The 18,291-nt window shown below is 40.9% G+C and overlaps 1 protein-coding gene across 13 annotated transcripts in view; it reads right to left on the bottom strand.

Moving 5' to 3' along the window:
• LOC122550847 (LIM and calponin homology domains-containing protein 1-like) overlaps positions 1–18,291 on the bottom strand; it is a 365,967-nt gene that overhangs the window by 86,686 nt on the left and 260,990 nt on the right. For 8 of the 13 annotated variants that reach the window (XM_087987661.1, XM_043692191.2, XM_043692236.2 and 5 more), the window contains 3 exons: positions 12,853–13,164; positions 10,520–10,777; positions 4,040–4,426 (listed from right to left, as the gene is read on the bottom strand). The exons of 1 other annotated variant lie outside the window; for it this stretch is intronic. In XM_087987661.1, the coding sequence (XP_087843787.1) occupies positions 4,040–4,426; positions 10,520–10,777; positions 12,853–13,164 (957 nt within the window). The remainder of the gene's footprint in view (positions 1–4,039; positions 4,427–10,519; positions 10,778–12,852; positions 13,165–18,291) is intronic. 4 more of the 13 variants (XM_087987676.1, XM_087987686.1, XM_087987668.1 and 1 more) reach the window with 2 other exon arrangements.

Raw genomic sequence — 18,291 nt, 5'->3', positions numbered from 1 at the left:
ATGTTAAGTGTTCAAGGAATAAAACTGACAGTAGCAGCATGAATGCAAAATTGGGCCGAAGTGGTAGGAAATAGAGAGTTGTGATTAATGGGTTTATTCTAGTATGGTGGCGTTCCCCAGGCCTCTATATATACATATATTTCTCTTGGACATTGGTGTAGAGATCACAGTTTTAAATTTTGTATTCATGATTCGGAGATGCCGGTGTTGGACTGGGGTGTACAAAGTTAAAAATCACACAACACCAGGTTATAGTCCAACAGGTTTAATTGGAAGCACTAGCTTTCGGAGCAACGCTCCTCCACAATCACCTGATGAAGGAGCGTCGCTCCGAAAGCTAGTGTGCTTCCAATTAAACCTGTTGGACTATAACCTGGTGTTGTGTGATTTTTAACTTAAATTTTGTAGGTGATACAAAATGAGGGGTCATTGTGAACCATAAGTGGAAAGTTTAGAACTTCCAAAGGGTATAGAGAGGTTCAGAGAATGGGCAGACAAATATCATATGAAATTTAAAGCAAGGAAAAGTGATTCATTTTGGTAGGAAGAATGCAGACAGTTGATATCAAACAAAGGGGGAAAATGGATAGAATAGGCTTTCTAGAAATCACTGTATTTACCTACAGTTAGAGGATGTACTTACAGCTGGAAGATGTGAACATGTTACATAATATAATTGCATGTATTCGTTTGTACATGATTGGGTAACATAGTAATGTGTACTAACCTGGAATGTAGATTATGAGAACACTGTTTCATAGCAATATGGGTGAGTAAATATGTGACATTTTGATTGGAAATTATTATAGAAATAAATGTTCAGAATATTGTTATCGATAGAAATCATATAAATCTTTTAGTTTTATAATAAAGTTTGAATGGTACACCAACTTTTGACATGCCTAACTCCCATGGATGGAAACAAAAAACCCTGACTCTAATCTGGTCTGCAGAGGAAATAACGTGTTAAAATCACACTTTCAGGTACAATTCAGGGTGTGGGAACAGAGGTGCCTAGATCTACATATATACAAAATGTGGAAAGTGGCAAGACAGTATTTAAGAAAACATATAGCACCCTGGGATTTGATAATGGGGCATAGAGTACAAAGGCAAAGAGGCAATGATAAAGCTGCATAAAACCCTGTTCAGCCTCAATTAGAGTCAAATTTCATTCAATTCATGGCAATTTAGTGCCATTTAGTTTCATGGCACTAGACACTAAGAAAGATGTGAAAGCTTGAAGAGGATCCTAAAAGACGCACACAAATGGTTCCAGGGATGAGGAACTTCAGTCAAGCATAAAGATTGGAACATTTTGGAACTGTATTATTTGAAGAGCATGCTGAGCAGAAACTTGGTAGGGGTTTTCAAAAATCATGAGCTGTCTGGACAGAGTAGATTGGGAGAAATTATCGCATTGGAAGAAGAATCAAGGATTAGAGGGCACAGATTTATATTAGGAGTAGGAGGAGGCCATGGCCCTTGAGTCTGCTCCACCATTTGATAAAATCACAACTGATCTGATTGTGACAAGGAGAAAGTGAGGACTGCAGATGCTGGAGATCAGAGCTGAAAATGTGTTACTGGAAAAGCGCAGCAGGTCAGGCAGCATCCAAGGAACAGGAGAATCGATGTTTCAGGCATAAGCCCTTCTTCAGGACAGAAGGGCTCAGGACAGATTCCTGAAGAAGGGCTTATGTCTGAAACGTTGATTCTCCTGTTCCTTGGATGCTGCCTGACCTGCTGTACTGATCTGATTGTGACCCCTACTTTCCTGTCAATCATCCATACCCTTTAACTGTCGGACAGTCAAGATTTGATCAGCACAGGAAAAACTTTCTTGAACTGTTACGTTCTGGGTTGCACTGCCTGAGAGAATTTTGGAGGCAGTTTCAACCAAGACATTCAAAAGAAAATTGATTTATTATCTGACGAGAAAGAATGTGGCAGGACCAAAGGAAGAAGGCAAGACTGTGGGCAGAGGATGAAGGGCTGATAAGGGCTTTTGCCCGAAACATCGATTTTCATGCTCCTCGGATGCTGCCTGACCTGCTGAGCTTTCCAGCACCACTCTAATCTAGACTTGTGGGCAGAGGATGAAAGCCCTGTCAGAATCAGTACTAACTCGACAGGTCTCAGCCTCCTCTGTGCTGCAATCATTCTATAATTCTGACTTTGATATTCTCAGTGTCTAAATGTTTGATTTTAAGGAGATTGAACACTTGAGGAACGTCAGCATTTCTGAATCAGTTTTATGGAAGAGTTTTTTCAATATGTAATACAACTGAATGTAACAACTCTATTAGATTGTTAGAAGCTTTATTTTAAATTCCTACTGCAAAGATATCCTGAGATCCGCCTTTAATGCATTATGGGTGAGTGGTTATGAAGGATACATGGACAGGTCATAGAAAAACATGGTGAATCTGAAGGGCAAGGGTTAAGGGATATAAACTATATTCTTGAGCTGGGATGATGTCCTAGCAAATCAAGGCATGCCTTACAATCAGCCCACTTGGCATTCACATTCATCTGATGCTGCCTTGGGATTTGGAAAATCTGAAGATGAACAATCCAGGTAGATGAGCAGAGGTGACAGTTTTTAAAATTGGGAAATGGTCCAACTAACAATTTTCAAGCCCAACAGATGGGAATATGCCATGCATCTTCCAAGTTTTCCATTCCCAACATACTGTACATTTACTGTACTAAAATGATGCTTGTAACATTAAGGGACTGCTCAAGTCTGCTCAAAAACATTTCAGACAACTGGGATTTCTGAACAATAGATTTCCTAACTGGAGTGGTTATAGTTGGGTGTATTATCCCATGCTAGCTGGAGCTCTATGTTAATTCCCAGTGGAGTGGACAAGGAGAAGGTTAGGGTCACTCCTGTTATTGCTATTCTTGGTGGTCCTGTTGGACATCTTTCTCATCTAGGGTCCATGGTGGATTGAATCAGTGGATTATCCGAGGGATCTCAGCTATGAAGTGTAGCAGCTGAATTAGTCCTGTGAGTGAAAGCCTAAAGACTTAGGCAAAGAAGCAGATGTCAGATCTCAATACTTATAATGCTCAGACCCAACACGCCTCATTGTAATCTGAACTGCTTTTCCCTGACAGGTCCTGGGAAGACCAGAAAACCAATGTACATACAGTTAAACTCATAATTCAAGATTAAAATGGACAAATGATGAGCACTTTACATATTTAATGAAGAAAATGACCTAAAAGGGATTTCTGTGCATTACAGAATATGCTTGGATTAAAAGCAGAGGTTAGTGGGTCCCTGCCACCTGCACAGAAGCTCACACATTTTGCAAAGTTACACTTCATTCCAATATCTCAAATACATTTACAAGGAAGATTGCTGGGGAATGGGTGATCATACCTTTCACCTTATAGTCTGCAGGTCTTGAACCAGCTATGTTACAAATTATTATTGTAGATAGTTTTCACTGTCCTTAAATGGCAATAAGCTATGAATCTGAGGGTGCAAAATTTCCAAATGGTACTAAAACAGATCAGAGCAATTTTTAATCCTGAGCCAATATTTCACATTCTACAGCAACATATTTTCTAATATTACAAATGGTCTAATATTAGAGTAAACAAAATGCATCCCAATCATACCATAAAAAGGGTTAAGTACAGCTTAGCAGTAAGTGAAACATAACTAAGCTATTAAAAAAGCACATATATTTCTATAAACTTTAGCGAGTTAATATTAATGACTGAACTATCCACCAGCACAAATGATCAGCTAACAATGTCTAGGTTACTGCAAAATCCACTTTCATATCTGTTATCATTAAAACGCATACCAAGCTATCTATATTACAGAGGGGTGAAGTTTTAATAAAATAAAGCTACTTATAAAGCTAGGTTTCATTAAGAAACAACAGCTATACAAAATGGGAAATTCCAGCCCTATATTGCAAATGCCATGCTCAGTCAAGTGCTTATTATACTACATGCAACTACAATTGCTGAACCACACTTGAATCAGACTAACTAGATAAGTTACAAAATGTACCTGAGCTCACATTGAGAGTCAAGACTGATCTCGTTGCCAGAAATGACTTGTGATTCACCTTCTATTATACTGTCCTGTGAATTGAGGATAACTGTCGAAGCAACTGAGGGTAAGAGATGGCAGGTGTAGGTTTTGATAGTACAACCGTCTGCCCCTTTCTGTGCTTCGCTGTCTGGACCGGTCCCAGCAATGTTTAACTTCTCCCAGTATTGCTGATCTATCTCCGTCACAGGACCAAAATGCACAGAACGCTGGCAGCTTCCTGAAGCACTTGTCCTGCTTCTTGCCTTTCGGCAGGAAGGGTTGTCTTGAGCTGCTTTTTCTACTTCAGTTTCAGACATTGGCTTCACTTCAGAAACTTTTTTATTTGGCTTGGAAGTGTCCTCACTGGAAGGTGTTGCGGAGAATAATGAAGATCAGAAACAGACAACATAAAAATCACTAAACACTAGCTTGTATTGTTTAATTACAAGAGTCACTTTCTTAATGAACAGTGATAATTTCCTACAAAAAAATACCCTTCAGAACAAATACTTAAATGTGCACTTACACGCCAAGGCAACCAAGGCTATAGGCCAAGTCCTGGAAAATGGGATGAGGATAGTTGGGTGGTTGTTTCTGACTGGCACAGACTCAATGGACTGAAGAGCCTTTTTCTATGATATAGATCTCTAAATCTTTGTGATTAAAACAGAGTTATTTATGCAGTTCTATGTACTGTGAGGACATACAGTTATTTCATTTTGAATCCTTCTGCCATTTTATCAACAAAAGTGAAAGTGTCTCGAACTGAAGGCTTTCATACTGAATTGGTTGAGAAATGTAGAAACATAGAGAATAAGAGGTATGCCATTTGGTACTTTGAGCCTTCTCCACTATTCAATATGATCATGGTTGATCATCCAACTCAGTACCTCATTGAGAGACAAAGGCTGGATCTTATAGTAGTGTGGAGTGTCCTGGCAGTGGGATCAGAAGTGCAGAGGACCTACAGTCAATTAGATGGCATCTGTCCAATTAATCATTTCAGGATAAGGTCCTCAGCAGTCATGCATGGGGCCAGTAAGGAAGTAGACAACCTTGCTGGTATCGCATGGGGTTGTAGGTCCAGTTGCCATATTTGAAGGGAAACTGGGCAGATATTCTTTCTCTACAACCAGCAGTAATGCTTTGGCTATGTGAATGGATGTCTTGAGGTCCGATGTCTTAATAGTGGTAGCACAAGGGGTACCCTCCAGGCCCAAAAGGTTTGATTTGTGGGGAAGTTTGATACTTTGCAATGGCCACATCCAAGTCTTACCCACTGCATCATGGACATATCCATCCTCAAGCTGTACTTCAGGGAAGTCTGCATATTGTTGCAGACACATTACCGGATGGTCCCACAGTGAAGCTTAAAGCTTGACGCCATCACCCTGCACCCTCTTTTGACCTTCCCTCGTCAATCATCACTTTCACTCAACACTCTTTACTCTCTCACTGTTACCTTCAACTGCCAGGATCTCACCAATGACCTGCCCTCAACAACCTTGAAACTTCCCACAACTGTGATCGATCTGCTGCCTTTGGATATTGACCTTCATGACATAGTTTGGCTCCCTATGTCTCCCACACACCCTCATGGGTCTGCCATTACCAACCCTTCTTCTCTTGATTAGCGAAGGCCTGATCCTGTTGGACAGCCATCACGTAATCTCAATACACCAACGCTTCTTCTCTCGTGGTCACACAAAGCTTCCTTTGAGAAATTCCTACTGAGTCCAATTCCACCAGGAAGACATGTCACTTAATGTATCCCACATTCAACCAGTCGTGAATCTAGAAGGGATGTGTTTCTTGCGTACTACTCATATTTTTACAAAGGTACTGTTTTATGTTGCAAAGTTGTGTTTTAATGAATATGCATAGCATGCTAATACATTTCAAATAGCTTCCCACTACTTACTGTCACAAAGCTTGAACCCCCTTCAATCAATGTTAATCTTAATTGCCTCCTACCATCTCACCATTCAAAGCGGAGATTTCACCTCCCATACAATTATTTGCGCTTGTCTATTCATTATCACTGCTGGTAATAACACAGTAACCTGTCCAGAGAGTAGGAAAATTGACTATGTACTCAAATTAGCACAATACAATTACGAGTGTCCCCATTTATGTGGTGATCGAGGCTTTGCACTATAGTTATAAATTATTTGGATCATGGATTAGAGAAGAATTTATCCAAACATGCTTTTGAAGCTAAATAAATAGGGTAGATGGGGACAGAAAGTTGTCAAAAGGGCATTGATAGATTAAATGAGTGAATAAAATTGAGGCAAATCAAAAATATGTTTCTAAGAAAAATATATACGAACATTTTATAAATGGTGAGAAAATTGAAGCCATAGTTGGGCAGAAATGCTTAGAGGTACAAACACAGAAATAAACAGAATCCAGTTGACAGGTACAAAAAGTCATTTAAAAGATTATTACAATGTTGGACTTTATCTCAAAGGGACTGGGATAGAAGGGGTACAAGTTATGTTACAGCTGCACAGAGTTTTGAAGACAGCCTACTGGACTAGTATATTCCGATCTAGGGGTTACACTTCAGGAAAGTTTAGGAGGGTATAGATTTACCAAAATTATACCAGAGTTAAAAGGATTACGTTATGAGGACAGGTTGCACAGAATAAGCTGGTATTTTTTGTACAAGATGTTAGACTCTGAAGGGTTAATGATGCGGACTGCATTAAGCACCACCCAATATGATGATGTCTTATAGATTTGGGTGGGATCTTGAAGTAGACTGACCTACCATTTAGGTCTCACCCTCATAGTCTCAGGAACAATGTAACATAATTGACTTCTGAGTTGTAAGTTAGCTCACTGAGTTGGAAGGTTTGTTTTCAGATGTTTTGTCACCATACTAGGTATTATCATCAGTGAGCCTCTGGTAAAGCACTGGTGTTATGTCCCACTTTCTATTTATGTGTCTTGGTCTCTTAAGGTGGGTGATATCATTTCTGGTTCTTTTTCTCAGGGGTTTAAATCGGATCCAAATCGATGTGTTTATTGATGGAGTTCCAGTTTGAATGCCAGGCCTCGCGGAATTCCCATGCATGCCTCTGTTTAGCCTGTCCGAGGACGGATGTGTTGTCCCAGTCGAAGTGGTGTCCTTCTTCGTCTGTACGTAAGGATACTAGTGATAGCTGGTCATGTCTTTTGGTGGCTAGTTGGTGTTCATGTATCCTGGTGGCTAGTTTTCTGCCTGTCTATCCAAAGTAATGCTTGTACAGTCCTTGCACGGTATTTTGTAAATGACATTCGTTTTGCTGGTTGTTGGTATAGGGAGTACAGGCTAAACAGAGACATGCATAGGAATTCCTAGAGGCCTGGATTCAAACTGGAACGCCATCAATAAACACATCGATTTGGACCCCATTTACCAACCACAGAGAAAAAGAACCGGGAATGATATCACCCACCTTTAGAGACCAAGGCACATATAGAAAGCAGGACATAACACCAGTACTTCATCAGAGGCTCACTTATGATGTTACTTAGTATGCTGCTGAAATGTCTGAACACAAATCTTCCAGCTCAGCAAGCACACTTACAACCTGAACCTCAACCTGATCTACAAATCTTCTCAAAAATCGCATAACTGATTGCCATCATTCATTAAACTATATCCTGTTTAAGACATGGCATCTTCTTGTTAGAGTAATTTTCCTCTATCACACTGGACTTAGAGTCATAGAGATGTACAGCATGGAAACAGACCCTTCGGTCCAACCCATTCATGCCGACCAGATATCCCAACCCAAGCTAATCCCACCTACCAGCACCCGATCCATATCCCTCCAAACCCTTCCTATTCATATACCCATCCAAATGCCTCTTAAATGTTGCAATTGTACCAGCCTCCACCACTTCCTCTGGCAACTCATTCCACACACGTACCATCCTCTGTGTGAAAACGTTGCCCCTTATGTCTCTTTTATATCTTTCCCCTCTCACCCTAAACCTATGCCCTCTCGTTCTGGACTCCCCAATCCCAGGGAAAAGACTTTGCCTATTTATCCTATCCATGCCTCTCATAATTTTGTAAACCTCTATAAGCTCACCCCTCAGCCTCTGACGCTCCAGGAAAAACAGCCCCAGCCTGTTCAGCCTCTCCCTATAGCTCAGATCCTCCAACCTTGGCAACATCGTTGTTAATCTTTTTTGAACCCTTTCAAGTTTCACAGCATTTTTCCGATACGAAGGAGACCAGAATTGCACGCAATATTCCAACAGTGGCCTAACCAATGTCCTATAGAGTTGCAACATGACCTCTCAACTCCTGTACTCTATACTCTGACCAATAAAGGAAAGCATACTTAACGCCTTCTTCACTATCCTATCTACATGCGACTCCACTTTCAAGGAGCTATGAACCTGCACTCCAAGGTCACTTTGTTCAGCAACACTCCCTAGGACCTTACCATTAAGTGTATAAGTCCTGCGAAGATTTGTTTTCCCAAAATGCAGCACCTCGCATTTATCTGAATTAAACTCCATCTGCCACTTCTCAGCCCATTGGCCCATCTGGTCAAGAACCTGTTGTAATCTGAGGTAACCTTCTTCACTGTCCACAACACCTCCAATTTTGGTGTCATCTGCAAACTTACTAACTGTACCTCTTATGCTCGCATCCAAATCATTTATGTAAATGACAAAAAGTAGAGGACTCAGCATCGACCCTTGTGGCATTCCACTGGTCACAGGCCATTTACTTGTCAGGCCCTTTAGATCCCAGGCTAGGAGGAGGATAGTAGCAACAAATCTACCTGACATACCTTTCACCAGAGGAAGTGTGGTGAGCATCCACCAAACAACAGACTTTCCCCAACTGTAGAAACTTAATTTGAGAATCTTAACATTATTGAAGTACTTGTTAGGGTAATAGGGAAAATCTGTTCCTCTCTGAGCAGGGAGGCAGTGAGAACAAGTGGAATTACTTTAAAATTAGAACTATGCTATTCAAGGGTTAATGTCCAAAGCTGTTGTATGCAAATCTGGAATGCTCTCTTCCAAAAGCTGTTGAGGCTAAGTTAATTAAAAATTTCAAAAACTTAGATCAATTAATATCTGTCAGACAAATATTTATGGCTTTCAGACCCAGATTGAGTAGACAGAATTAAGATACAGATTGCCCATGATTTATTTGAATAGTAGAGTAGGTCTGACAGGCTGAATGGCCTACTCCTACTCCTATTCCTATATTCACTGGCTGTGAATTTGTATCTTTAATCTGCCTGCAGACTGACGCAATGGATAGTTTTAATTCAAATCTCTGAGATCTGAGTGTGGTGAAAAAGTCCAATTTAGTTCACCGTTAATAAAGTTTCTCTGACAGTCCTTGATGAGGCTGAAAGGCAGACAGAAATAATGTCAAAACGTCACCACGAATGGAAGGAAAGTAAGGAACTATACCCTAAAAATGACTGACTGCCTCCAGAATAGGACAAATTAGAGATACTTGGCATTGAACAATTTTAATGTTAATACACAGCAAAACTGTCCATAATCTTTCTTGACAGTATGGTTTAACTCCATTTCATTTGGCCACCCTGATCACATCAGGGTATTATTAAAAACACCCCAAGAGGTGAGATTTTTATCCTAACCAGTATGCCAGAATTGAGGTGTTGATCCGAGGATACTGCCACCATCCTCCTTTTAGCCTGGGATTTAAAGAGAGCAATATACTAATCCATGGCAATGCAGTCTCCCTTGGATCACTTGGTTTAATTACTTGCAATTTTGATTTTGTTTTAATGCAGGAATGGCACCCTAATTAAAGATATTTTAGGTCAAACAATATAATGAGATGTACAATAACAAGCTACGTAAGTTGTATTTTATTTGCTTCTTAGAGGGACAGTATATGTACCAGAAAGAAGTTATGTAAACACTATACCACTGATATTGCATAATGATGTCCTGAATTTGGCTGCATTAAATTAATGGGCGGCACGGTGGATCAGTGATTAGCACTACTGCCTCACAGCACCAGGGTCCCGGGTTCAATTCCAGTCTTAGGCAACTGTCTGTGTGGAGTTTGCACATTCTCCCCATATCTGCGTGGGTTTGCTCCGGGTGCACATCCAAAGATATGCAGGTCAGGTGAATTGGCCATGCTAAATTGCCCATAGTGTTAGGTGCATTAGTCAGAGGAAAATGGGTCTGGGTGGGTTACTCTTCGGAGGGTTGGTGTGGACTGGTTGGGCCAAAGGGCCTGTTTCCACTGTAGAGAATCTAATAAATTAAAACAAGAATTTCAGCAATTAACTGAGGTTCTTACACAAGCAATTATTACACTTCCAAGTGATAGTTTAAATCTTATGGAAGTACATATTATTCAGTCGCAAAAAATTAGTTGAAGGAAAAAGGAGAATATGAAACAGCAGCTTTCTATTCGAAACAACAGAAGGGAAGGCCGATAACAACCTGGTGTCAGTAGAAAGCTGGAGCTTCTGCCACATTTCCATATCAGCTGATGTGATCGAGGAAGGACTGAAGGTTTGAGGCTTTTGCCGACCAGTAAAGCCACCCAGGGCCTTTCGCCGAGCCAGGTCATCACGCTCTATATCTGGGCCTTTCTGCTGCTCTTCCACCTTGGCGTCATTCTCCTGCTGTGACTCCAGCAGCACACTTGCTTTTTGTGGGACAATCAACTCACTCTCTGTCACCTGAATATGACTTTGGCTGAACAATTGTATGTAGGTAAAAGGAGGAAAAAGCACAGAATATCAAGTCAGAAGAGAGAAAACAAATGGGTAAGAGAAGTTTTGTGGCATGTGCTGGATTGCAATAGATTAGTAAAATACAGTGGGAACAGGTGGCAGCATAGATATCGCAGTGTGCATTCTTGAGAATTAAATCATGTGAATTTGTACAGCAGCATGAACATATGTGAAATTAAATAATATAACAAAACATTTTTTTTTCTGACAGGGAAAAAGAAGTCCAGAACAAGGAACATAATCTTAAGAATTAAAGTTATGACAGTCAGGGATGAAATCAGGAAGCACTTTTTCACAAAGTGTAGTAAGATGCTTGGTCTTGGATGCTGAAACAACTTTCAATTTGTCATCGATCATCTTTTGTTACCTAAGAATATGAAAGGACATGGAGCAATGGCAGGTAAATAGAGTTGAATACATGATCTAATTGCATGGAACAGCTTTGAGGGGCTGACTAATCTATTTACTCTGTTTGCCATATTCCTCATCGTGAAAATCTTGTGTTTTTCTCATGTAAAAGCTAGGTATTCATTCACAACTGTAAACTTGCGTGGCCTACTAATGCTAATTACCCAGCATCTGTTATGCATAAGCGTGGAATTAAAGGATATTTCAGCTGACTAAAGCTCTCAACCAATATAGAGTTTTAAATTGAGAATTGCAAATAAATGAAGAACTGGTTGAAACACACTGAATGACTTATACTCAGAAGAGAAACATAAGTTCAAATGAACTCCCAACAGTGGCATTTCTCCTCCATTGCATATACATGTTTAGGATAACTTGATGAAACCTTTTGAATATTTGTTTAATATATTTTGAATGCACAGTTTTGCTCCATAAACCAAGAGGAAACTAATACATAATTTTCAACTTCCAACCACCCTGTTCACAAAACACCCAGCAGATAAAAATAGCAGAGAAAGAAATGACCATCCTTTTTACTGTCAAGGCTTCCCTGATGTGACTTTCAAGTGAGCAATTAAATGGTACACACTCCACTCATTGACAACAACTGGTGAGAAGGCACATTCCAATCACTGAATCTCAAAATCACAGATGAATTACAGTGCAGAAGGAGGGCACTCATCCATCATGTCTGCACTAGTTCTCCAAATGAGTATCATTCATCTACCTTTTCCCATAGTCTTATATTTGTTTTTATTTAAATAGCAGAATTACACAGCATTAATCATGGGCGGGAGCTTTGCTGGGGGAAACGGTTAGTGGGAATGCTTCTCCTAGACCCACAAAATATTTACAATTGCCTGTGGGTTGCTGGGTAGGCATCCCACTCAGAAGCCTTCCCTCTGTCATGACTCAAATTAAAATTCACCTCCCACTGGAGAACTACCCACGAGCATGAATTGATCATTCAACCAATTGGACAGGAGTATAGCCACACTACTGAATTCATGCTCATCTTAGCAGATTGTTCAGAACAGGTTCCCCATTTTACTCTGAAATTTTCTTTCAGTTCTAATGGGTTACAAAATAGCAGCAAATTCCCAAAAGAAAAGTGAAGCTAGAAACAGCTTGTGACTGTACCTAGTGAGTGCACCAGTCTAGTAAATAATGCTACCTTCCTCACTTTAAAAAAAAATGACGAGAAACACAAAGAGGAAGGGGTGAACACTAACAAGGTGATCAATATCTAAGTATTCAGGATATGAGTTGATAAGAGCATAGGATGTACGAGATTGTGAAAAATGACAGTGATCCAGTTAGGCAGTCACAAAGTTAAAAAAGCTTGCACATTCCACTATTTTTCCCAACAACTCCATTGCTTTCTCTGCTAAATATCTGTTCAGTTTGCTGTTGAAATTTTTAAAATTATAGGCTACATTTTAACTGATATAGATTTCCAGCAGCCACACAGCACATTCACTGACCATTCAATGGTCTGAACAGGAAGCTTGGTCCATCTTGACACAGAATCATTAGGCTGTGACCAGAAAGGTTTTAGGGAGGGATAGAGAATAATAAGGCAGCTACATGGACAGAAAGACACCAATTTGTACCTAATATAATGCACACCTGTCCATTTTCTGCTCTTTACTTTGTGAAGCTCTGACAGCTTCATATGCAGATTGTTTAATACTCTTCCAGCGCTCCCTATCTTTTTTTGTGCATGGTCCAGGTAAGAATTGATTGACCACAACTTTGGACTTGCACTGATGCATCTGTGCTTTTCTCAATGCGAGGTCGTCTTTCTCAATATCTGGAACTTTTTGTTCTTCCTCCTCAGAGTCTGACTCATTGTCCTGATAGCTTGTCAAAAATGCATTCTCCCTGCGGAGGATGATATCTGGAGTGGTTTGCCCACAGCTTTCATCTTGCCGCTTTTGTCTACCATAAAGGGGCAAAACTTGTAAATATTTGTCATCCAATAGAAAGAATAGCATTTTTTCAGCAGGGCAAGGGCAAGGGCAAGTGCTGTTAGCTGAAAAGCCCCTCTATTCTAGTGCTTAAAAAGCAACTGTCAGTGTTTTAATTTTTACTCAGATGGATTCTTCTTCATGCATGTTTTCACACAGTCCTTTATAATTTGAGTTCCATTTCATGTACATGCTATTTTGTTCCACAATGGCACTAAGCAAACAATATTCAAAAAATTTAAAGCATTGATGGCGCTTTCGCACCAAGGGAAAGGGTTAGATGAAACACGAAAGTTAATCACTTGTGTTTTCTCACTTCTTGATTTCAATTTTGCATCCACAATTTTCTGCTAAATTGTATGTGATGGCTCATCTTGAAAAATTTTAATCTCAAATTTATTAGAACACTGCATCGTTTACTGTACAGCTCATACCTAAACAAAAGAAGGCTCTTGGTAGGAATTGATGCAGTGATTAAAAATGTCACTTGTGATTTTTTTTTTGGATATGCTTCACTTGTGTTGTCAGAGCCAGCACTGGATGTGAGCTGTAGCATTTAAGGAAAAAGTGGAAAGTGCATATTGAAATACTGTATAATCGCTACCACACAGTCATGGTTGAGGGAACAGTAGGGTTGTTAGCTCTGGGATATAGAATCTTGGCAGGGGATTGAGGGGGATATAAGTTTGAATTCCTGGATGGGTTTGGAAGAGAAAGTAAAATAAATCAAATTTGATTGTATTTTTGAGGATGTGACTAGGTATGTAGACGAGACTAGTGCACTTAATATAATCTACATGAACTTCAGCAAGGCTTTTGACAAACTTTCGTGTGGGAGAATCCAGGAATCCAGGAAAATTTGGCAAATTCGATCCAAAATCGGCTTCGTGGCAGAAAGCTGAGGATGAAGGTTGGAGAATGTTACTGTGACTGGAGGCCTGTGTCCAGTGGCATAGTACAGAGTTCACTGCTGGGTTCCTTGATCTTGAAGATATGATCAGCAAGTTCACACAAAAATTGGCAGTGTGGGGAATATTGAGGAAAGCCTTAGACTGCAGGACAATATGGCTGGGCTGGTCAGATAGGCAGAACAGTGGCAAATAGAATTTAATCTTGAAAAGTATGAGGTGATGCATTTTGGGAGGGCTAACAAGCAGGAGTAAATGATAATTAAGAGGACCCTAGGAAGTACAGAAAGCCAGAGGGACCTCGGTGTGCATCCCATCCTTGATGGCACCAGGACAGGTAGGGTAGGTGGTTTAAGAAGGCATACGGCTTTATTAGATAAGGCAGTGAATACAAGAACAGGCAAGTTATGATGGAGCTGTATAAAACATTAGTTAGGCCACAGCTACAGTACTGTGTGTAGTTCCAGTCATCACACAATAGGAAGGATGTGAATGCATGGGATAGGATGTAAAGTGGATTTACCAGGATGTTAGACAGGATGGAATATTTCAGCCTTGAAGTGAGACTAGATTGACTGGGTGTTTCTCTTTCTTTAGTGAGGAGAAAGTTGAGGGGAGGGGCATAAGAAGAAACATTTGCCCTTAGTAGAGGATCAATAACTAGGTGGCATTGATTTAAATTAAGGTGCAGGAGATTTAGAGGAAATTTGAAGAATTGATTTTCTCCAAGAGGGTGGAGGTCTCAGGATCCCACTACCTGAGAGGGTTTTAGAGGCAGGAATCTTCATAACATTAAGACAATTTTGAGGAAAGCTTGAAGTGCTATACCATACCAGTCTATAGGCCAAGTGATGGAAAACCGGGAGTAGAGCAAATAGGTGCATGATGACCAGCAATGGGCTAAAGGGTCTCTTTCGGTGCTGTAAAACTCATTGATTCTAAACAACTCCAAGGGCTGTTACATTTGAGTCCCACTGCTGATTGCTACATTTCCAAAATATTAGCTTCATTCCTAGGAACGAAGGTGGGTCTTGTTCAATAGATCACAGAAAACAGTTTGTAGTTATAGTTAGTTACAGAAGAAAATAGAGAAAGGCAAAAACACGTTCCATGCAGAAAAGAACTATTGAGGTGTACAGCTGAGAAGGCAATGAGACTTGTGTATCTGTGATCTCAAAGAAAAGGCAGAGCAGTTGGATGTATCTGTACTATTAAAATTCAGGAAGAAGCTCGAGATATTACCAGGTTCTCATCTCCAAAGGCCCAAGGTGCTCAAGCTGTCTTTGTGTAACAAACTATTCTTCCCAAGAACCAACCTAGTGAACCTTCCCTGTACTGCATTAAATGTAAATACTTTCCTCATTAAATAAGGATTAGATGCCCTACAGTGTAGAAACAGGCCCTTCGGCCCAACCAGTCCACACCGACCCTCCGAAGAGTAACCCACCCAGATCCATTTTCCCTATGACTAATGCACCTAACACTATGGGCAATATAGCATGGTCAATTCATCTTTGGACTGTGGGAGGAAACCGGAGCACCCAGAGGAAACCCACGCAGACACGGGGAGAATGTGCAAACTCCACACAGACAGTCGCCTGAGGCTGGAAGTGAACCTGGTGCTGTGAGGCAGCAATGCTAACCACCGAGCCACCGTGCCGCCCTCAAGAGACTAAAAGCATTCACAGTCCTCCAGATGTGATTATTCACAGTAATCCCTTTATTTCTTTTTACTTTCCTACAATCACTGTGTCAGTCTTCACTTTATCTCCTTTACCTTACACTAACACATTCTATGTCTTCTACTTACACCATGACTGCAACCGTCCTGCATACAGAACCTGTGTTACTCCATCTATTATCCTGATGGAATGCATTAAATATCTCTCCCATTGGATAATGCTACATCCCCATGAACAATATCAAGCCAATCCAGTTGGAAGTCATTTTTCTCTGAAGGACGCACAGAACCTGAGTAAGATGCAGAAGCAACTGGAAGGGGATTGGTCTCCCTGTATGTACTTCTTCCATGTGAAGGTTGTCATGTTGGCTTTTCTGGGCAAGAAGAGTGCCATGACCATTGCATGTGGCAATATTGGAGGAGGCACATTCAGGCTTTCTTTACACATTACCCTGTTTTTCCTTGCCTCCTTCTGTTTAATGCTATGCACTTGATGACAAAATGCAGCTACTTTCACCCATGGACTTGTCCAAGAAAAGCAGGCTAGCTTTAAAGCACACATTCAATCTGACCATAGCAAGCACTGACTCAAAGATGAGGACCATGCCTGCTTTAGAGGATAAGCTAAATGAGGAATCATCTCATTGTGTTTTGGTGTGCAAAAGCCAGGGTTGATTACCTAAGCTGCCAGTTCACTGGAGAGCAAGATCACATTAAAACTCTTTTGCAGAAGTCTCAAATGTAGATCTCAAATGAGGGTAATACATCAGGAATTGCACTGGACTACCTCCCAACAAGCACACTCACATAAACCAGATCACTAAAGGGTCTAAATCCGACTGGTAATGAGCTTTGCACAGAGCACAGAGACCATTCTATCCACCAATGGTCAGCTCCCAGGAAGACAATGGCATCAATGATGATGGAGTCTCTGCTGTCAGCAGTGAGCATTCCAAGGCTCATCTCCTCACCTCCTCCACTCCAACGGTAAAACTATCAGACCACCCATGACTGCAAGGGAAGTGCATTCCACAAAACAAACAGTTCCAACACCCGGACCAAGTTATCATTAGAAGCCACTATTAGCCCGAAGAATCAAGAAAATAGCCAACAACAGGCTTAAACAGCATCTCAAGAGGACAAACCAATAGGCAATGAATGTGGAATAGATGGGCCTTCTAAAGGAAGCTGCTATAGGGTCCTTGCTGATTGTTACTGGCATGGTTCGCTAGGCAACTTCATCACACAGCCAATCATGCACTGGGTTCGTAAAAGAGTCCTTCAACAATATTTGGACCCTAATACAAGTATTATTTCGATCAGCCCAACCTCACAACCAACAGCCATTTTGGACCTTTAGTTGCCCATTTTACTCTCGTAAACACTGGTTCAGCATGATCTAATTTCCTGATGGGAAAAATGTGGAACTCTGATATTTTGTTTTAAGAAAGCTGTGGCTAACTTGCAGATATAATTAACTAGAGAATAACAGGCAGCAAGGAATATTAGAGAACACGAAGAGGGTTACCTCAGATTACAACAGGACCTGGACCAGATGGGCCAATGGGCTGAGAAGTGGCAGATGGAGTTTCATTCAGATAAATGCGAGGTGCTGCATTTTGGGAAAACGAATCTTAGCAGGACTTATACACTTAATGGTAAGGTCCTAGGGAGTGTTGCTGAACAAAGAGGCCTTGGAGTACAGGTTCATAGCTCCTTGAAAGTGGAGTCGTTCGTAGATAGGATAGTGAATAAGGAGTTTGGTATGCTTTCCTTTATTGGTCAGAGTATTGAGTACAGGAGTTGGGAGGTCATGTTGCGGCTGTACAGGACATTGGTTAGGACACTGTTGGAATATTGTGTGCAATTCTGGTCTCCTTCCTATTGGAAAGATGTTGTGAAACTTGAACGGGTTCAGAAAAGACTTACAAGGATGTTGCCAGGGTTGGAGGATCTGAGCTACAGGGAGAGGCTGACCAGGCTGGGGCTGTTTTCCCTGGAGCGTCGGAGGCTGAGGGGTGACCTTATAGAGGTTTATAAAATCATGAGGGGCATCGATAAGATAAATAGACAAAGTCTTTTCCCTGGGGTCGGGGAGTCCAGAGCTAGAGGGCATAGGTTTAGGGTGAGAGGGGAAAGATATAAAAGAGACATAAGGGGCAACTTTTTCCACACAGAGGGTGGTACGTGTATGGAATGAGCTGCCAGAGGATGTGGTGGAGGCTGGTACAATTGCAACATTTAAGAAGCATTTGGATGGGTATTTGAATAGGAAGAGTTTGGAGGGATATGGGCCGGGTACTGGCAGATGGGACTAGATTGGGTTGGAATATCTGGTCGGCATGGACGGGTTGGACCAAAGGGTCTGTTTCCATGCTGTATGACTCTATAACGTGTTCTAAAGCTTTATCCCTGGCCATACTGGATTATAATCTCAACAGAAGTTGTTTTTTTGTAGCTAGCTATGAAGTAAAGTCCAATATTACTGTGGTGCACACCGCATGATTCA

This window comes from Chiloscyllium plagiosum, unplaced genomic scaffold (genome assembly GCF_037043375.1).
Source record: "Chiloscyllium plagiosum isolate Xiang-an unplaced genomic scaffold, Cpla_swu_hap1 HiC_scaffold_1, whole genome shotgun sequence".
NCBI classification, from domain to species: domain Eukaryota; kingdom Metazoa; phylum Chordata; class Chondrichthyes; order Orectolobiformes; family Hemiscylliidae; genus Chiloscyllium; species Chiloscyllium plagiosum.
Note: the sequence above shows the minus strand (reverse complement) of the source record. Positions and strands in the feature narration are given on the sequence as shown.